General features: G+C 39.6%; 1 protein-coding gene across 1 annotated transcript; it reads left to right on the forward strand.

The window, feature by feature from the left end:
• Positions 1-244: 244 nt before the first annotated feature.
• Positions 245-5169, forward strand: LOC149182918 (Protein kinase superfamily protein). The gene is made up of 7 exons (XM_089417013.1): positions 245-877; positions 2052-2173; positions 2269-2464; positions 2881-2998; positions 3702-3749; positions 4251-4348; positions 4583-5169. The coding sequence occupies exons 1-7, from the start codon at positions 380-382 to the stop codon at positions 4676-4678; spliced, it is 1176 nt and encodes a 391-aa protein (XP_089273139.1). The 5' UTR covers positions 245-379; the 3' UTR covers positions 4679-5169.
• The last annotated feature ends 17476 nt before the right edge of the window (positions 5170-22645 follow it).

Consider the following 22645-nt stretch of genomic DNA (forward strand, 5'->3'; position numbering starts at 1 on the left):
AATGGCAGTGGAAACATTTAAAACGTGTGGACCCACTTTCTTATTTTCAAACCAAACACGTCGCAATCGATTACACGTGGCAATTAAGTACTAATCCCACCGCTGTTCACTCTGTATAACAGACCATAAAAAGTCCACACAAATCGCAACCTAACTTGGCACAAAGTCAAACACACTTATCAGGGCAGGAATCTCCGTGCTAGGATTATTATTCAAATGGGAGAGTGAGGTCACAGATTCAATTCGCGACACATTGGATCGGTATCTACGTGAATCGTGCTTTTCCTTTCTTTTTTTTCTGTGGATCGTGGGGTCCTCCGGGAATTGAGTAGATTTTTTACTCTGCCTCGCCCGGATCCATTTCAATAAATCGGTGTAGATGGAAACCTTTGGGCATTCGGCAACATTTGCTCCGTGCTTAGAATCTCTGTATACCATTTCATTCGTGTGCAATCCCTTCTTTAATTTGATATTAGACCAGTGTTTTTCTCTGAATTCCATGGCCTCTGTGGAATGCATGAATGCTGTACATCCAATGGACGAGCCCGCGTACACAGAAGGCAGCCTGCCTAAAGAAGCCGAGATCGTTCTGCACTCCCTGGCGCTGAATTGGGCGGATGTTGTGGACGCAAAGCGCCTGGAAATCACGCCTCTCAAGGGCGCCATGACGAACGAGGTCTTTCAGTGTAATTGGAAGACGAGGAAGGGGAAAAAGCCCAGGAAGGCCCTGGTTCGAATCTATGGAGAGGGCGTGGATTTGTTCTTCAACAGAGAAGATGAGATCAGGACATTCGAGTGCATGTCGAGGCTCGGGCAAGGACCAAGTCTGCTGGGTCGGTTCCCCGAGGGCCGTATCGAGGAGTTCCTTAACGCAAGGGTAATTTTATTTATTCAGTTCTTTGTCTAGAATTGCAGATGTTTTAATGGCGTTGTCTACAGAGGCGGCAATTTCGCCAGGACGGATAAAAATCACTTGAATCTGGTTTTTTGTTTTTTAATTTAAGCGCAGAAGTGTTTAAATTCTGTTGGATAATGGAAATGGATTCAGCTGCATCGCCCGATTACTCTAGGATTTTCAAAATCTTGAAACTTGACAAAGATAATCCGGATTGCCAAAAGTTTCTGCTCAAATTTTATTATTTTCTAACCCGCATCTTTAATTACTGTTTTTTCTCTGCTCGAATTTTAGCTGTAAAATGCATCTTTTCGTTTCTTGTGCCTGAGCTGTAAAATGCATCTTTTCGTTTCTTGTGCCCGGAAATTTAAAGTATATTTCTGTATTAGGGAGTTTATCCCTTTTATGTATGTCCAGAATTTTGAAAGTGTGCTCCTGCATGATTGTGCCTTTTTCAGTCATAGAAGAGGGCGGTTCATAAAGTTTATGCAGAATACTCTTTCCTGTTATTATTGCTGGAATCTAGCAAACCAGTGCGGTTCAGGTTTACCTGAGGTTCTGGATACGATCTCAAACCCTTCCGGTCGTGGTGGAACCGTGATTTCTGCCAAGTTCAATTACCAGAAATTGGCGTGTTCTGCATCATTTTTTTTCTACTTAATAGAGGAGCCTAGCCCATTTCTATTACTCCCCCTTGTCTTAAGCAACTGGAGTTTAAACCTCGTTCTTTTTTATCATTAAATGTTCAATAAATTTGGGTGTAAGATAGATCTACATAAATTTAATGTGGTTTTAAGATGAATCTACATCAATTTACGTTTTGCTTAAAATAAATCTACATAAGTGTTTTAACTTTGATAAATAGAATATGTTTTTTCCCAACTTTGATAAATAGAATAATTATTTCGAACGGAAGTCATCCTTTGTCATACAGGTCCCAACTCCAATCGTGAATTATATCAAGTTACATGGAACCTGCATCTGCATCATTTATGTTTCTCAGGACTACAACCTGTGAGAAAGAGGGCATAAGTTTCTTTGTTAAACCATCTTGTGTTGGACCTCTGGCCCTGTTTCTTTATTATGCTGATTGGAAATCTTCTGATCAAAATTACTTTGTTCTGACTTCTTTTTTATTTTTTATGAATTGCTGTAGACATTGTCAGCGCCTGATTTAAAGTGTCCTGAAATATCTGCTCAAATAGCAGCAAAGTTGAGGGAGTTTCATCAGCTTGACGTACCAGGTGTTCGACAGCCAAAGCTTTGGACCCGCCTCAGGTTTTCTCCCATATCTTTATCAAATTATTTGCTCAGGGAACCTGTCTTTTGCTATGAAGAATACTTACTTGTATGTTTATTACCATTGAAATCAGAGATTGGGCAAAGACAGCACTGGCTCTGTGCCCCAAAATTGAGTCTGCAGAATTCCAGCTTGATTGTATGGAAGAGGAGATCGATAATCTGGAGAAGTTATTAGCGAGAGAAGATGAGACAATTGGGTTTTGCCATAATGACCTGCAGTACGGAAACATAATGCTTCATGAGGAAGATAAGTCATTGACGATAATAGTGAGTATCCTACACTTGAATATACCCATTAGGTTATGACTTCTTGGTTGGCTACCATGGCTTATCCTGACCATGTAGGGATGCAATACTCTTATATCTCGAGGTTGATGAGTAGATTTAGTTTTCCCTTATGGTCTGAATGCTGTGCAGTTGTTTCTAACGTCTCTGAATTGGAAATGGAACAATTCCTACCTCGCTTTCGTCAGCTAAAAACTGCAGACCTTTTGCAATTAAGAATAGGACTGCAGGTGAACTTTTAGTGATCTAAGAATGTTAAATTTGAGAGGAAATAGTGTCATGACCAAATCTTGTCCCTTAAATTTTGGTTTCTAGACTCAGTGACTATGATTTTTGAACCTGTTCCTCATTTTACTGCAGTTTTCAGGGTACTTACATATCTCCTTTATTTTATGCAGGATTATGAATATGCAAGCTATAATCCCGTGGCATATGACATAGCCAACCACTTCTGTGAGATGGCTGCAAATTACCACACTGACACGCCTCATATATTAGACTATAGCAAGTACCCAGGTATATTTTACTATACTACAGGGTTATATATTTAGAACTCATTACTCGGTGAAACTTATAGTGACATTAGACTGTAGCGAATGACCAGGGATATATGTTAGAATGACTCTTTGATGCCAAATATTGAAAGTTGACATGGAAATAGTAAAGTTTGGGAAATTAAAAGAAAGCAAAGTGTGAAATAGGGATAGAAAAATAATTGATAGACCTGCTTGTTGTCTGCTCTGAATCAGAGATGGAAAAACAAGCAAAATGTGATTGCTCTTTTCATCTCTCTCTTTCTTGGACAGATGACTTAGTCTCAGTTGTTGAGTCAGATTGACATGCTTTGTCTTGTGAGTCTGTGATTTTGCTGCTTGATTCGAAGTATTCTCGAGGATAGTCTGCACTCATTTTTTTTTTCCAATCTAATACTAATAATTTTAGATGCCATTTTGTTCATTTTATTGTCTATGAAGTGGATATATCATGGAATGAAAAACTCTCTTATTTTAAAATTGATGTGCCAAGGTTTATTCCTATTTTCAAGTTTATTCGAAGCTTCAGTTATAGCTGAGTTCTGCCAAGTTATTTCTGAACCCAAGTCATGTGACTTTGATAGTGATATGTAAGAATTCTGAGAATGATGTAAATAGATCCCATATACTTGGTTCAAATGAGCTAGGATTAACTTACACACTTTTGTCAATGTATTTTTTGATAGATTTTGAAGAGCGCCAAAGATTTGTGAAGGAATACCTACAATCATCCGGTAAGTTATCTCATTTTTTTCACTTTTTTTTTATCTGCATTTTATTGCTTCCCATCATTTGACTCTAAATCACCTCTTTGAGAGCTGCATGAACATAAATACCAATTTGCACTGAGGCTTTGCTTACTGATTTGCACACTGCAGAGAGATCAGATTGTAACTTCATTCATATCCTTTTTTAGTTTGTATTTTATAACTCATCTGATTATAACGCTTCTAGAATTGATGTCCCTTATTCCAAATGCCGGTGTTTAATCGTTCTGATTTATTCTTTTGAACTTTACATAATACAATGTATATGATGTTTTAGTTTGATCAATCTATATTAGCTGCAGATTACTGTTTACCCTTAGTTGTTTGCATTTGATCAAGCTATAAAATGTCATGTTCTTGGAAGTTTTAAGTGTAGGTTAATTAAAGATGCCTCTAACCCTTGGCGAGCCACCTGGAGGATATTCTAGTTTTCATTATGTTAAGTTGCTAACCTCGTATGGAACTCAGGTGAAATGGAGAGTGACAGAGTTGGACAACTTTTAGAAGATATTGAGAAATATTCTCTTGCAAGCCATCTCCTTTGGGGTCTATGGGGTGTTATTTCTGTAAGTTCTTATTTGTTACCTCCTCATTTCTATAAAGAGTGAACAATGGGGATGTTTTCGCTGTTTCTTTGCTACCTGTTTAAAATTTATTCATATTATTTACTGTAGTTATAAGTTTTTTGATGAAATAATGCTTGGAAACCCATTCTTTTGGAATATCACATCTTTTATCCTTCACCTTTTTCATCATCACATGAAATACAATCTTCTTACTACTGCTATGTTTATATGCAGGATCATGTGAACAATATAGACTTCGATTATATCGATTATGCGAGACAGAGATTTCAGCAATACCACTTATTGAAGCCTTTGCTGCTAAATGTTTAAATTGCTGGGTGCCATAAATTTCAGCAATACCATGAAGTCTTCACCATAAGATTTTCCCTGATGACTGCCCTCTCACAGAGAGCCACTGCAACTGTGACAGAATTACCAGATATTTCAGTGTTTACAGTATACCTTCATCATATGTTCACATCCACTCTGGAGTTTATATCAGTGTGCATATTCTTCCATAGGTAGAAGATCACAAATGCTTTTAGCTGCTATATGTACCAATTCGGAGTGCAGTAGATTTGTAATTTATGCAGCTTATGGATGTAAATTAATAATCGTGCATGATCTGTACGCCTATCCGAGGCATTTTCAACAGAAATAAGATGCCAGCTTACATGGAAGGTTTACATGGAAGTATGCAAAGATGCAATGATACAAAGCATTTGTACACTAAATTCCTTATAAAAATACTATGTTGCATCTTTTGCCCTCTGGTAGGCTAATCTGTTCTTTGATAATAAAGGTAATAATTGTTTCTGTTATACTACCATTTCTCCTCGGTGAGGACAACCAGAGTTGCCTTGGCCAATTTGAAGCTATATGAAATTTGCATGTTTTTTCGTATCATGGTTGGGATACGTATTTTATAATTCAATATGGGAAGATGTGAGCAAAGTTTACACCTTTAAAATAAGGTAAAATTAAATGAATATAAAATGATTTAAAATAAGATAAAATTAAATGAATATAAAATGATTTAGAATGTATGCATTAATCTCTACAACTTCATAGCTATGTTGCACCAAACTCCAAAATGTGTTGGAGTTTACGAAACAGGTATATTTAGAAACATTATCTTTCAAAAATGAAAATGTTGGCCGAAATGTCATACTTATATATAGAAAGAAAGAAAGAAGAAAGAAATTATTTTAAAAACTACGAGGCTAAAAATAGCCTATGGGACAGATTGCTTCTTCATCTGTTTGATGTATTTGGCACTTTTTCTGTGAAGTTTCACAAACAATGCTCCCAACTTCTCGACAAACCCCTCGCTAAATAGATTATCCCAAGAGCTAACTACCAGCGTATTTGCATAATTTTCCCTGTTGTTTTTGAAGGCCTCACATTTTAAAATGAAATGTTTTTCTGTTTCCACTTTTTCGGAAGAACAAAAAATGCATACCCTTGCATCCCACACTTCCTTTGGCCTTTTCCAGCGCCCTGCTTCACAACGGAGTTTATGAGAATTAGTCCTTAACTGAGCAATAAAAATTTTGGCTCTCCAAGAAATATTGGCTTCTATGTATGCTTTTGGTTGATGATTATGAGTGGGATTAAACACTTCAATATAGTAATTTTTCTTTCTTCCTAGCTCCTTATCCCAAGTACGTTTGTGGGACTTTTCCATAACAAAAGCTTTTATCTCTTTGCTATTTATGGGACACGCGTTCAAGCAAATACCCCATTTACTAAACCATTTGTTATTTTGCTGCATCCAAGTTTTTTTGCTCTTGCACAATCTATCATTAAAGACAACTTTAGGCCATCTACCCTCTTCCATTTGCTCAAATTTTTTTAAATACCTTATGACTCTCATCATAGCAATTGCTTCAATAGGAGCAATCTCTGTTTCCCTTAACAAGATATCATAAGGAACTGCACTTTTAATCTTAAATTTGTTTGTAATAAAACGCTTTTGAATTTTCTCAATTTGTCTCCACTGCATGTTGGAGGTACAACGAGCCCACATTTCACAACCATAGAAAATCACCGGAATCACTAGAAGCCCAAAAAGAATTTGAGTGGTCTTCCAGTCCCATAACTTTGCCTCTCTACACCTATTTTGAAAAGCATAAAATGATTTCCAACCCCCCAAAGTTCTTTTCTTTCTACAACCATTCCAGCTTAGATTTTGTTGAAGCCAATCCCAGGGTATTTGTAATCCGCAACTTCTTCTAGAATGTTGCCTTCAAAGTAGAACTTATGTTGGTTATGCTTTCTTTTCTTAGAGAAAACCACTACTTTCGTTTTGTTGATATTGACTTGCATCCCCACACTTCTACAAAAATGCTCAAGGGATAGTAAGTGCTCTTGCAAACCAAGAGCCGATTTAGCAATCAGAATAAGGTCATCTGCAAACAAAAGAAGCCTTATAACAAACTTGCACAAATAGATACCATCACCCACTTGCAAATTTAACCACTCCTCAAGCTTGTCAATATATAAACCAAAAAGGGTAGGAGACAGTGGGCAACCTTGCTTGAGCCCGATATCGCTTCTAAAACTTTTAGAAATACCTGTTGAAGTTCTAATTTTGACTTTCACATCTTCATATGGCCTGTGCACAGTTGCTCTCAAATGTTTAGGAACCCCAAGTTCCTCCATTCTCTGCCAAAGTTTATCCCTAGGAACCGAGTCAAACGTTTTTTTGAAATCAACAAAGCAACAAAAGACTTCTTCCTTTTTCTCCCAAACTTTTTCAATGATGTGCCTTAAAGTTATGCAATGATCAACTGTGGAATGTTTAGGTCTAAAACCTGCTTGCCCTTTAGCACGCTTATCTCTTTCTTCTGCCCACTTGCTAATTTTATTTTCTAGCATGCTTCCAAATAGCTTTGCAAACAAAGGGTTTATCATGATGGTCCTATAATTGGAGGGATTATTGATGTCACCGCTCTTGAAAAAGGTATTGCCAGACTAGTTGACCAATCTATGGGGAGCCCTTGTTGTATGATGTTGTTGAAGATTTTTGTAATGTGAGGTGCAAGAATTTTTGAGCCCCACTTTAGATATTTTGCTTGGAGTTCAGCTAAGTCTTTTTCTTTTCCAACACCCAACTTTTTGATACCCATCTCTACCTCTTGTACCGTGAAGAGTTCAATATCAGTGTTGACCAAGGGGAGAGGGTCAACCTTGGGAACCTGCTCATAGAGTTGTCTTGCATAGTCAAACCATTTAGAAACTGTAATATTATTTCCAATTTGTATCTTCTTCTTTTGGAGCTCCTTTCAAAATAATTTGGGATTATTTTTCCCAAGAGAGATTAGTTCTTCCCTCCTTGAAACCATGAAATCAGCCTTTTTCTTGCTTAATAACTGCTTGTACGATTTGAGCTTTATGTTATCCTTGTTTGACTCTTTCCACATTCTCCTTGCCTTTTTGCATTCCTCGTCAAACCAAGCATTAACCGGAAAGCAATTTGTTTTAGACTTCTTAATTTTTGTTCTTTTGCACTTTGCAAGTGTGCATTAAATTAAATGTGTTAATTCATGACTATGAACGCTGTGAATTGTAATTTTCTCCTTCTCAAAGAGCCTCTCTAGCGCCATTTTGAAGGTATTACAATTTTCTGGCGTCAAAAGAATTCTGCCCTGTGGGAGATTTTGTTGGACATACTGAATTTTTTACTCTAATTGTTTTTTTCCAATATAAGAGAAACATAAATAAATTGGCTTGTGATCTGATTTCAAATCCCACAGCTGATCTTCAATCAAAACTTCTTCCATTTTCTCACACAAATCATGCGAGCAAATTACATAATCTACCACACTTGCTCCATTGTAAGTATTGCAAGTGAAATTACCAGACTTTGCCATCTAGTCAAGCCATTACAAATGACTAAATCAAAGGCCCCACATAAAGTAAGCAATTGTTCACCAAAGAAATTGCAGCCCTTGTCCTCTGAAATTCTTTTCCACTGATGATTACTTTCTTTTGTAAGCCAAATAGGGTCACAATCATCTGTAGAAATTTTGAATAATTTAACACATATTCAACAGAGATTATCCTGATCATGTACTATTGCAGAATACATACACAATACATAAGCTCCTCTACGTTGATCATCAATATAGCAGCGTCAATAACAATAAAACATCAAGAGCATTCACACATTAACACAGTATGTAACCCGGGGAAAGCATCTCGCTAAAAACCCCAACTATCTGTATATTAATGATTGAGACCATGTAACATTACAAAGTACAATGCTTATCACAAGCAATCCAGTACCAGCTCCACCTGTTACACAAAATACAGCTCAGATATGATCTCCAAATCTATTCCACTGCTTGCCTGCCTCCACTTCTCAATACCTGCTCAAGAATGAATGAGAATGGTTTACCAAACTCGTATTTCACCTCTAAAGAATCACTCACACTGTGTAAGACGTGAGCAGAGGCTATAATACTGGGCAAATACATGAGCAAACTCATTGGCATACTCAATCCCTTGATTGTGCAAATCCTCATGCACAACTATAGTCACAACTGATAGCAATCTGATTCTCTAACACCTGTCCCTGTTGAACTGAACATGCATTGACATGCAACTGAGTTAACTGATGTATTAATTAGTTGCATTATGAGTTAATAATTAGTTTAACAACTCATCATTAGTCTATTTGCAAGTAGACTAACTACAATTAGTTTAACCAAGTCAAACTGAACACAACTCCATCAACTCCACAATCAACTCCACCAAACTCAACTGATTGAGTTCTAACTGAAGTCATGCATGCAACAACTCAACTGACTCATAAGAAAAGCGTACTTCCTTCTGACCGCTGCATGGGCCACATCTGTAGTTCAAACTGAAGTGCTCCAAGAGAATAAGATCAAGTTTATAGTCCAAATATTATTATGAGACAATAATATTTGACTTTTCTATTTTGGATAGCCAGTCTAAAAATAGACTTTGATCACTCCTGCTGTGATCACTCCTATTGTGATCACTCCTGCTGTGGTCACTCCTGCTGTGATCATCCTTGCTGTGGTCACTCCTACTGTGATCATCCCTGCTGGGATCCAAAAATAGAACTTGCGCCATAATTTTCCTGCGGGTCCACTTAGTGAAGGCGACTCTTTTCACTAAACCCCATCATCTTGTTGCAATATCAACACTCCCTCTCGACAAGATATGGATTATCACCAACCCCTATCCTGCCTCGGTGGTACTCGAATTTGCTCCTGGTGGAGCCTTCATCAGAATATCAGCATCCTGATCCTCCGTTGGAATGTATGAAAGCAACATGATCTTCCGCTGCACACAATCTCTGATATGATGGTACCTGATGTCGTCCGTTGAGCTCCCTGCCCAATCTGCATCCTCCTGTCTGTACCAATATCCATATCCCGATGTGCCTCTCAAGTAGCGCAATACATGCTTGCCCGCCTTCCAGAAGAGCTTGGTAGGCTTAACCATAGCTTGTGAAAGCTGGTTAACTGCATAGCATATATCGGGTCGTGTATTGACCAAATACATCAGCGACCCCACCAACTGTCGATAAACAGTGGCATCCACTTCTTCTCCCGAAGTGGCATCCTCCTTCCTCCAACCTCTAGGAAGAGGAGTATCAACAGGCTTGCAGCCATGCATGTTGAACTTCTCCAGTATCTCCCGAGCATACTTGCCCTAAGAAACAAACAGTCCACCACTGCGCTACCATATTTCCAATCCTAGGAAATAGTGAAGGAGGCCCAAGTCCTTCATCTCAAACTCTGTAGCAAGATCCTTCTTGCATGACAGTATCAACAGCTCATCACCTGTTAGAATCAAATCATCAACATACAATACAATGATAAGCAACTTACCCTCCACCACAATCTGGTATAGGTTAGGATCCGCCTCGCTCTTGGAGAATCCAAGTCCTATGAAATCGCTGTCTATCCGTGTGTACCAAGCACGTGGTGCTTGCTTCAACCCATACAACGCTCTCTTGAGCCTGCACACATGCGACTCGCTGCTGAAGACCTCAAAGCCTTTGGGCTGCTCAATGTACACCTCCTCCTCAATGACTCCGTTGAGGAACACAGTCTTCACATCCATCTGATGAATGTGCCATCACATCTGCGCTGAGAGAGCAAGAATCGTCCGTATGGAAGAATACCTTGCGACAGGTACAAAGGTCTCCTCATAATGGTTCCCCTCTATCTGTGAAAAGCCTTGGGCAACAAATCTTGCCTTGTACTTTTCTAAACTCCCGTCAGCTGCCTGCTTAACTTTGTAGATCCATCTCGAACCCACCACTGATTTCCCTTCCGGTCTAGGAACAATCTCCCATGCACTGTTTTTGACAATAGAATCATACTCTTCCACCATGGCGTCTACCCATGCGAGATCCTCCACAGCTTCCTCGAAAGAGGATGGCTCAGTCACAACACACTTGCTCATAAGAGCCATGTATCCAGTGTACCAATCAGGGGACTGTCTCTGCCTGCGTTGGGCTGTAGGTGGTCCTACAACTTTCTCTGCATCTTGAGCCAGTCGCTCAGCTTCTGTCAAGCGCTTTCGCCCTCTGATGGTTGGCGCTGCATGAATGGTCTCTTCCACTCCATGAACCTCGTCCTGTGGCTGATCCACGTCCTGAAGCTCATCCTTAGGAACTAATAGCTCCTCATTTGCATGCAAGTGTAGCTCCCTCTCAAGCGAACACTTCATGGCTTTCTCCTCCTGAAATTTTATATCCCGTCGCACAACAGTTTTACCACTGTCTGGCAAATACACACGATAGTTGTGGGGCGTATCAGTGTACCCCACAAATATCCCAACCTTTGAAGTCGGCTCCAACTTCTTCTTGGCATCCTTCATCACATGCATGTAAACATTAGCACCAAAAATCCTCAAATGAGAAAGATCAGACTTCTTACTAGAATAAGCCTTCTCGGGTGTACTCATGCAAAGTATCCTATGAGGACAACGGTTCTGCACATAAACTGCTGTATTGCATGCTTCCACCCACAAGTGAAGGGGTAGGCCCTGATCATGCAACATTGCCCGTGCAACACCCACAATCGTTCTGTTCTTCCGCTCAGCTACCCCGTTCCGCTGTGGGTTGTGGGGAGCTATGAGCTCTCTACGAATCCCTTCTGCCTTGCAGAAATCCTTGAACTCGTCCAAGATGTATTCACCATCATTATCGCTCCTAAGAGCCTTCACCTTCTTCCCCGACTCCTTCTCGACCAGCGCTTTGAATTCACAGAACTTTGAATATGTCTCACTCTTCTTCTGCATGAAGAAGATCCAGCACTTACGAGAGAAATCATCAACAAAAATCACATAATACCTGTGCTTTGCTGTCGAAGCAACTGAGAAAGGTCTACACACATCTGTGTGAATTCTCTCAAGGATCGTCGTGGCGCGACTATCCTTCTCGTGAAAGGTGTCTTTCACAAACTTCCCCAAAGTACACCCCTTGCACTGATTTGACTGTGCAAGAGTGCCTTTAGGAAGCCCTGTAGTGATCTGCTGCAGTATCTTCAAGGCTCCATGGTGAAGGTGACCCAATCTCCTGTGCCACAACTCGCCATCATCCCGGCTCACCAATTCTTCTGCCTTGCCTGCCATTGCTGCGCATCCATCTACATGCAACTGATAAAGGTTCCTCACTCGAACCCCTATCTTCCGGGTCTCACCAGTTGTCTTGCTGCGCAGGAAGGCCTTTCCCTCGCTGAAAACAACATCATACCCCTTGTCTTCTAACATCGCCACTGAGATAAGATTCTTCTTCAATCCTGGAACATGCATGACTTCCTTCAATACGAAGGGTTTACCAGACTCCCTCTCAAAGGAAATGGTACCGATATTGGTCACACTGTATCTACCATCATTGCCCATCTCGATGTGCACTCCAAGATCTTTGTCCTCCAGATCAGAGAACAAATCTCTATCTCCCGTCATGTGAAAATACGCACCACTATCCAAGAACCACACCGATCCCATCACACTTGAAACCAAGCATGCGATCAATGAAAAATCAAGCTCAAACTGCGAGGCTAGAGCCTCTCCTGCTGAAGATCCAACAGCCTGCTTGTTCTTCTTCTTCTGCGGACAATTAGTGGCATAGTGTTCGTGCTGGTGACAGTGAAAAGACTTCACCTTGGACATGCCCTGCTTGCCTTTCGCACCGGAATGAGAAGCTTTCTTGTTCTTCCCCTTCTTTGCTTTGGCAGCCAAAGCGCAATTCTCTTCATCAGATACCTTTGATGAAGATCCATTCTCACTTTTATTGTTTCTGAGTTTATCCTTGAGCACCAGGTCACTCTTGCTTTGGAATAACATTTGCAATCTGTTGAAAGACCTTTCAACAACACTGCTGCAAATTCGATTTCCACCAGCTCCAAACTCAACCGCCTCGGATCTAAGATTCGTGAGAACACAATATTTCTCGTACAGAGATTGAATGTATGGGCATTCACCGGATATCTCACCTTCCAAAGGAAGGATGAATCCAGAGGCTACCTGGCCCGATTACAGACTCTGCCTGAAGAAATAGAATGTAAACACTTCCTGAATAGTAGATCTGATGATCAACAGCTTTGATACCATGTAGAAACTTTTTCTACAAATCATCTAGCTCTGGTACCATGTAGAAATTTTGAATAATTTAACACATATTCAACAGAGATTATCCTGATCATGTACTATTGCAGAATACATACACAATACATAAGCTCCTCTACGTTGATCATCAATATAGCAGCATCAATAACAATAAAATATCAAGAGCATTCACACATTAACACAGTATGTAACCCGGGGAAAGCATCTCGCTAAAAACCCCAACTATCTGTATATAAATGATTGAGACCATGTAACATTACAAAGTACAATGCTTATCACAAGAAATCCAGTACCAGCTCCACCTGTTACACACAATACAGCTCAGATCTGATCTCCAAATCTATTCCACTGCTTGCCTGCCTCCACTGCTCAATACCTACTCAAGAATGAATGAGAATGGTTTACCAAACTCGTATTTCATCTCTAAAGAATCACTCACACTGTGTAAGACGTGAGCAGAGGCTATAATACTGGGCAAATACATGAGCAAACTCATTGGCATACTCAATCCCTTGATTGTGCAAATCCTCATGCACAACTATAGTCACAACTGATAGCAATCTGATTCTCTAACACCTGTCCCTGTTGAACTGAACATGCACTGACATGCAACTGAGTTAACTGATGTATTAATTAGTTGCATTATGAGTTAATAATTAGTTTAACAACTCATCATTAGTCTATTTGCAGTTAGACTAACTACAACTATTTTAACCAAGTCAAATTGAACACAACTCCATCAACTCCACAATCAACTCCACCAAACTCAACTGATTGAGTTCTAACTGAAGTCATGCATGCAACAACTCAACTGACTCATAAGAAAAGCGTACTTCCTTCTGACAGCTGCATGGGCCACATCTGTAGCTCAAACTGAAGTGCTCCAAGAGAATAAGATCAAGTTTATAGTCCAAATATTATTATGAAACAATAATATTTGACTTTTCTATTTTGGACAGCCAGTCTAAAAATAGACTTTGATCACTCCTGCTGTGATCACTCCTGCTGTGGTCACTCCTGCTGTGATCATCCCTGCTGGGATCCAAATTGCTCCATAATTTGCCTGCGGGCCCACTTAGTGAAGGCGACTCTTTTCACTAAGCTCCATCATCTTGTTGCAATCTCAACATCATCTTTACAACAAAAAATGCTAGCTTGCTCACTTGCAGTCCTAGCATTGAAATCACCCACTATAAGGACTTCACCTAGCTGCGAATATGTTGCAATATCCGCTTTTAAAGCTGCAAATAGATCTTTGTGGTCAAGCCCTCTACCCTTGTAGATTTTTGAAACCTGTGGTGCAAAATAGCATGCTGCAATTTTGATGTGGTTTCCATTTTCTGATATTTTAAACCAAATGAATTGCTTATTTGAGTCTTCTTTTTCTAACTGAATAAGACGACCTTCTTTCTCCCTTACTAAAACCATGATAACCCCGTGTCCTTTGCCATTTCCTGCTGCCTTGTTCCACACTACCATCTTCCAACATCCTTCAAACAAAGGTGTTTTTCACCCTTCATGCTCATGTGTTTCTATGAGGCAACTTATGTCTCTATTTTCCGCAATAAGCCCTAACCTAGGTCCTCGTCTCCATGGGTAACCTCTGCAGTTCCAACAAACTAATCTTAAGGAAACCTGGGTATGCTTGATTGCTATTTATTTTGACATGCAAGACTCACATTTGAGTCTTTGTCCCTGTTTTCCCATACCAACCTTGCTTTCTGATTTCCTGTTGAAGAGTTTGTTGCCTCTTCTTTATTACCATCTTGCTGCTCTATTATGGAAGGATGTCCAAATTGCACTATCATAGCTTTGCCTTTATAAATCCATGCTCTCTTTCTTTCATCTCTTGCTGCCCTAACTTTTAAAATTTCCTCCCTTCTTTCCTCCTGTTGTTTTACAGTTAAATATTCTTCTAGGAAAAAACGAGAACCCCTCAAAAGATGTTTCTTGCTTAGAATAATATATTTATTGCGCAAGCTAGGCATAATATATAAGTGAATAATACATTATCTTGCAATTAGGCTCTAGAAACAAGCTGACCGCATGTGGGGCAATGTTAAACTGAATTGGTGATCAAACTAAAAAACTTTCTGAACTGGGAATTGGTTGATATCAGACTGGAATCGGTAAAATAATTGGACCAAAAATATATAATATTTAAATTTTAAAGAAAAACATATATATTCATGTCCATCCATATGAATTGAAATCATTTATACACAAAATAAGCAGAAGTTCTCATTTATATAACATGTAATGATGCAAATAACCAAAATAATATTGGGGTTTCTAAATAAAAAATACATCAACGAATAGGCTCTAGATAGATTCTAGCATTAAAAAAAATAATGCTATAACAAATACCTACATTATCATTAAAATCGTTGCCTATATTGGATCTTTGTCATCAATATTATTCTCTAAGCTTTAAAATAAGATAGAAAAGACATAGCATGTTAAGTTAAGTGATACTTTTTTATTAGGGTCATGATAGAGAAGTTCAACAACCAATGCCACTGACATCAAGTTACATAAAGAGCTTGGTGCTCTTGATTAAATACTTGTTCCATACACTTGTACATAACAATATCCAATAGAAACGTTGCAATCTCTCCAATCCTGAAATTCTGAAAAATTGTTTCAGCGGGATTTCGAGTGATTCTATTTTCTCCATATGAAATCCAATGAGGTTGGAATGACTCTCAAACATCCTGAGTCATTTCATGGTAATATTAAAAATTTAAATAAAAGTATGTCACTTTTACTATAAGAAATTAACATTACCATGAATTGCATAACAATACTAGGGCCATGAACTTGAGTATTAGGTTGTCCCAGTGAAAAATTCGTTTTTTTTAATTGCATTTATAATATTTTTGGTCTAGCAAAACGACTACAAAAGGGCTGAAATGCCATAGAAAAAGGCCGAAACGTCAGGTGTTGTACCATACGGCGTCCCCAAATCGCAAGACATCGTATGGTATGATGCCCAACATTTTGGCTGCTTTTCAACATTTTGGATACTGGTACAACCCAAAATGCTGGATTTGTGAACATTTCATACAACATAACTTCATATGTATTTGCTAATTATATTTTTTACTAAAAACTAAATGATTAATTACAACATAGACATCAAAACAACTTATTTCACTATGGAAAAGTATAATTACTTGAAAAGACTTGGCCAATTGAAACATCTCTAAAAAGTATTTTTTGCTAAAAACTAAATACTTAATTACAACATAGACATCAAAACAACTTATTTCACTATGGAAAGGTATAATAACTTGAAAAGACTTGGCCAATTGAAACATCTCTAAAAACTTAAACTTCAATAGAGATATGAAACACCTCTACATTTTCTAAACAAGCAAACAAGCCCCATTGCAGAGAGGCGGTCTATTCCCCAAAATGCATGCAGGGTACTATGGGAAAATATGGAAAATATCACATAATAATAATATAAAATTATAGGGGATAATTTGCACCTGTGGAATACTTGATGTGTTAGCTTTTGGAAAAAGAATAATGCAGTTAGTTTGAAAAAACTTTATTGATTACGAGGCATTGGCAGACCTGCAATGGACATTCCTATAAAGACTAACAAAACCAGAACAAAACTTGTATTGCACTTCATTTTCAGTGTGACAAGTTAGTGGAGCTACTTTTGAGATGTACGATGGTAATGTTTTCTGTGATGGTAATGCTTTCAAAGTTAGTGGAGCTACTTTTGAGATGTATGATGGAAATGCTTTCAAATTTCCTAAAAAGCAGAGCATGCGCATAAAACCACTAGCTGTTTTTCAAGTTGCTGGAGTCACTGGATACCCACTTATGGCACAACAACTGCGTTTTGTGAAAATTGAAAGGTCGGCCATAGAGATGCAGGTCAGTGGTGTTGGGATAAACAGAACAGATTGATAAGTCGGCCTCATAAATACTGGCTGCCTGGATGATTTAGTCACACACGCGATCCTTGAAAGTCACATGGTCTTTTGAAAACAGGTACTGTCAGTGAGCTGGCAAAAGAAAAATTCCAAATCTCTAGCGGCATGTTACTTAGCATGCAAGGAACTTGCAATTGTCAGTGCGCTGGCAACAGAAAAACTCCAAAGCTCCTACGTCTTGTGACTTAAGATGGAAGAAACCTTCAATGTCAGTGAGCTGGCAATAGAACAATGCCGTAGTCTAATTAGTTTTCTGGAAAATCAGGTTAGATTTTGATAAAATCTAGTAAGATTTTTCTAAATTTATGTTATAGTTATTAAGATTTTCGTGCACCACAGATTTGATGATACTACATCACCATCCATCATTTGAAAGAAGCTCACATAATACACGTGGCCATATCCATTACCACAGGTAGTATACCGAGGCGATTTTGCGGATTTTTTGTCTTTAAAGATAATTTTTTGTCGTTTAATCTTCAGTAAGAATTTGTTTTTTAATATATGTATATATATCTGTTTTTTTAATTCATTTTAAACTCTTTTTTGCTTAGAAAGTGGGAAAATTTAAAGATAATTTTTTGTTAAAGATAATTGTTTGTCATTTAATCTTCTGTGAAAATTTGCCTTTTTAATATATATATATTTGATTAGAAAGTGGGAAAATTTTAATATGTAAGTTTTGGAGTGTATATTTTTTTTGCTGAAGCAAGAGCCAGACTTTCTATTTCATTGATTCATAAGAAAAGTTACATAGTATACAGAAACTTATCAATTTAAACAAACTCAGGAGAACAGGTAATCCTGCCAAAGACTAAGACTCTCTATCTATCACCCGAAAACCCAAAAACCATGGGAAAAACTCCGAAGGGCTACAAGAACCCTAACCAAAAGGCCAAACCGGACAAAACACACCCCGGAGCCGACCAACTACAACGGTCACCCCCGACCACCCAGAGTACACAAAGGACGGAAAAGGACAAGACGCACCAATAGGAAACGGGGAAAGACCCGCCTGGCCCCACTAAACAGCGCGAACGATCCCAACCGTCCAAACAGGCTGCCGGATCCAACGGCCAGGAGCCAAATCGCGTCGCCAAACCCGACCGAACCTTAACGAGCGATGAAGGGCGGTTTCCGAAACCACCACCTTGCCACGTGTTGAGAGCCCTGTGGGATCGCTTCCGAAACTGCAAAACCACTTACCACTTTACAGACGTGCGATCGCCGGAAAACCGACTATGGCCGGGATCTCTAGCCCGAAAGCGGGAAGAGGGAGAAAGCCAATTGCTGTACTCTGTTAACCGCCCGTTCTGCCTAATCATACACCGAAACCAAAACCCGTTCCAGAGTTTGTTTGGGAACTGATTCCGCAGGAGTGCCAACCCGTAACTTGGGGATCCCAGTCAAATTGCTCAGGGGCAAAGTGAGACCGAAACTGACTATCCAACCTTCCTGGTTCATTCTGCTGGGCAGAGGGTGCACAAGCCTGCAACGTCAATTCATGCTATTCACCCTAGCCCGAAATCGAAAAACTTCCCTGTCCTCCTCAGCTTGGTCCTCGCAGATAGCTTTTAGACGACTTTGAGGAATCTCTTGCCACTTTTTAGCCATCACGTAGTCTGCACTGCACACACCTTGATTGGCCAGTAAGTCCGCAAGCTTATTGGCATTATGACGAACATGGTTGAAACTTACAGTTCGAAGACCCTGGAGATGAACTTGGATTCTTTGATAAACCTGGATAAGTTTCTAGTGATTCGAGACTCTCTCCGGCCGAGAACCACCACTGATTCTTTTCACAGTGTTAATGGTTATCTTAGAGTCCGCTTCTACAATGACATTTGAGCGATGGTTCTGAATCAGAAACTCTAGACACTGCTCCAGAGCCATCACTTCCGCCATGTTATTGGTAGCTCTTCCTAAATGACAGTGGAAGATAAAGATAATATTGCCCTCTTCATCCCTTAAAACTCCTCCATAACCAGCAGTGCCCGGATTGCCTTTTGAGGCACCATCAATGTTATATTTCAGAAAGCCTTTCGGTGGAGGTTGCCAGAAGTCCTTCTCAGTAACCATAGCTGTATCCCTTCTGTTTATACCTTGAGGAATTATCCCTTGCAATCCCAGTTGCTTGAGAGTTCTCTGCTCATTATCCGAGGGAGGATTCTTGGGGATATTGCGAATAGTGGAGCTGACTATCTCTCTGAGCTGTTTCAAGATAAGATCTAATAGACGATGTGGTGAAGACTTTTCATTCTTGAAAATTCTTTTATTTCTTTCTTTCCAAACATTCCAAATAATGAAGCAAGGTGTGAAGTTCTAGGCCAAATTAAGGAATTCATTCTCCGTATAGTATCTTCTCCATTGGTTTAGGGTATTTGTGATACTTCCTCTGTCCCTATCAGACTGGTGGAAAATTGAAGAGAACGAATCCCACAGCCAAGTGGTGTACGAGCAGCTGTTGAGAATATGTTCCATTGTCTCCTCTTGCTCTTCACAGAGCTGGCATCTGGAAGGCCCCATAACTCCTCTTCTCCTAATGTTGTCCCAAGTCAAGATTTTCTTATGATGAACCAACCACATAAAAAGCTTGATCTTCATCCAGCCTTGCTGCCTCTAGAGATGCAGCCAGGTCTTGTCTGGAACACTAGAACCAAGCCCAAGGAGAAAACCTTTTGCTTCCTTAAGATTAAATGTTCCTTTCTTGTTATTACCCCATCTCAATTGATCCTGCCCCTCTGTTACTAAGATCATTCTTTGCTTTAGCAAGTCCCCAAGAGCCTCTGCTTTGATTTTTAAGGGGCTGTCCTCTCTGCAGTCAATGTTTCTCCAGCTTCTCCACTTTCTGGAGATATGAGTAAGATCCCAAAAATCCTTTACTTTGATTAACCCTTGGGCATCTGTTTCCTGCTTGAGGCTTAAAAAATTCTCTGTTAACAATGTTGGTTCTTGTTGCCATTTATCCTCCCAAAAGAGAGAAAGATCTCCTGCTCTAATTTCCCAGAAACTGTTCTTTTGAACTAGGCTTCTATTTTCCCAGGCTCTATTCCATATGTAGGAGCCTTTTATAATTCCAGACATTCTTATGAGATCATTAGTGTGCCAAGAGCTGGCATATTTCTCTTTCCAGATCCTGGCCCACTGGGCTTTTGGCTCCTGAACCCATCTCCACCAAAGCTTGGCTCCTAGAACTTTACTAAGAATCTCTTGATCGTCCAAGCCTAGACCCCCATGACTTTTGGGTTTACATATTTTTTCCCAGGAAACCAGGGCCCATTTCTTCCTTGTTTCCTCCTTGCCCCAAAGGAAATCTCTTTGTATATTCCTGAATTGTTCTAAGACACCTTTGGGAGCTGGGAGCGCTGATAACATGAAAACCATGATAGATTGCAGAACAACGTTAGTAAGAACTAACTTGCCTGCTAGGTTCAAGGCATGGAAGGTCCATTTTTTGACTCTGTCCTGCAACTTATTAAGAACCGGTTCCCAACTACTCTTGTGCATGGGTCTGGCAGTAAGAGGAACTCCTAAATATTTTGAGGGGAGGAAATCTCTTTGGAAACCAAGAATTCTTGAGATATTTCTTTGGATAGCAATGTTAGTATTCAAGTAGAAGATTTTTGATCTAGAGAGATTGACTTCCATACCTGTAGCCAAGGCAAAATCTTTAAGGATTTGATTGTAGGCTGAGGCCTCTTTGACTGTGGGGATTCCTTGCAGTAAGGTATCATCCACAAATTGTTGATGAGTCAAAGCAGAACCATTCTCAAAAACTTGAAGACCCTTGATTTTGCCCATTGCCTTGGCCTGCTTAATGGATCGCCCCAGTCCTTCCATCATGAGAATGAAGAGAAAGGGAGAGAGTGGGTCTCCCTGCTTGAGGCCTCTAGAAGGATTGAAGATCTCTGAGGGAGAGCCATTTACCAGAATAGAGAAGCTGGAAGAAGTCACCAGCGCCATGACCCATTTGACCCAATTGTGGTCAAACCTAAAGGCAGAGAGAACCTTCTTGATGTAAATCTAGTTCACCTTGTCATACGCTTTGGCAATATCCAATTGCATGATCATCCCCGCTTTCCTTTTGCTGGTTAGCATGTGAACCATCTCATGTGCTTGAATAATGTTGTTTAAAATCTGTCTTCCCTCCACATAACCTGATTGTTCCTCAGACACTAGCGAGGGAAGGAGAGGTTTGAGTCTATTAGCCACTACTTTGGATATTATCTTGTAAACCACATTACATAAGGCAATAGGTTTGTACTTATCTGCAGTTTGAGCTGAGTCCTGTTTGGGAATCAGGGAGATGAAGGAGGTGTTGAGAGCTTTCAGGATAGTTTTGCTGCTCCTGGAATCCTCTACCACATTCAAAATGTCCTCTTTGACAATATGCCAACAAGCTTTAAAAAAATCCACATTGAAACCATCCGGGCCTAGTGCTTTGCCATTCTGCATGTCTTTGAGAACCTCACTAACCTCCTCTTTAGTCACTGGTCTATTGAGGTTAAAATTGTCCTCTTTGGACACCAGCTTAGGGATATGCATAGTAATTCCCCTGATGGACTGATCCCTGTCTGGAATGTTTTCCCGAGTGATGTTCCGGAAATGTTGAACAAGCACAACTTCAATATCTTTATGAGTGTTCTGAATCTTCCCTTCCTCATCCTTAATCGTTGAGATTCTATTGTGAGCTCTGTTAGCCATAGTGGATCTGTGGAAAAATCTTGTGTTCCGCTCTCCTTCCTTGAGCCATTGAACTCTGGATTTTTGTCTCCAAAATATTTCCTCTTGTCTGCATAACTTTTCCCAATCTAGATGGTATTTATCAGCCTGATCACTTTTGGCTTTGTCAAATCCATCTTTTATCAGAGCTTGGTTGAGTTCTAGAATCTTGATTTCCACTGATTTTTTTGCCTCAAAAATGTTACCGAAATCCTTCTGGTTCCATTCCTTAAGTCTGAACTTAATGTGCTTTAGTCTTTTATGAAGGAGGTACATCTTAGATCCTTGGATTTGCAAGTCTTCAGACCACCATTTTTCAATGTTACTGATGAAATCCGGGTGGGAGAGCCAGATATTTTCGAATCTGAAGGGTCTATTCCTGGGAGAATCTATACCCTTGATTTCCAATTGAATCAGCCAGTGATCTGAACCTCCAAATGGAAGAACTCTAGCTGTTATTTCTTTATTTAGAAGCATCAACTCCTCTGATATCATAAACCTGTCTAACTTAGAAGCTACCAGTGCCTCACCTCCTCTTTTGTTGTTCCATGTAAAAAGGCCATTGCCCAATTCTGAATCAACCAAATTCATATTATCTATAAATGATTGGAACGCTAAGGAGTCTTTGTTAAGTGCTCTGGTACCTCCTTTTTTTTTCGAGAGAGATTTGATCATGTTAAAATCCCCTCCCATGATCCAAGGAATTCCAGCCTGTCTGATCCTGAGGTCATTAAGGGCTTCTAGCAATTTGAGTTTATCCTCTATTCTTTGAGGACCGTAAACATTTGTGACCAGGAATGTTTCCGAAACCCCTACTGGTTGAATGACCACTGATAGGTAATTTCTTGATGCCTCTGCATCCATTATGCTGACCCTTTGGGGATTCCAAAGAGTGAGAATACCCCCCGCTGTGTTCTCAACTTTAACCTCTAGAAACTCAAATCTATTGAGCCATTTGTTGTGTATAAGTCTTATTTTCTGAATGGAACATTTCGTTTCCTGG

This window comes from Pinus tabuliformis, chromosome 3_2 (assembly GCF_031772625.1).
Source record: "Pinus tabuliformis cultivar Carrire ecotype Pingquan chromosome 3_2, CPIR1, whole genome shotgun sequence".
In the NCBI taxonomy this organism is placed as follows: Eukaryota; Viridiplantae; Streptophyta; class Pinopsida; order Pinales; family Pinaceae; genus Pinus; species Pinus tabuliformis.

Excerpts from the sequence above, each read along its gene's own strand:
- LOC149182918 (XM_089417013.1), top strand. The coding sequence starts at position 380 with ATGGAAACCTTTGGGCATTCGGCAACATTTGCTCCGTGCTTAGAATCT. Across the intron at positions 878-2,051 it reads AGGAGTTCCTTAACGCAAGG|ACATTGTCAGCGCCTGATTT; the intron begins GTAATTTTATTT and ends GAATTGCTGTAG. Across the intron at positions 3,750-4,250 it reads GGAATACCTACAATCATCCG|GTGAAATGGAGAGTGACAGA; the intron begins GTAAGTTATCTC and ends TATGGAACTCAG.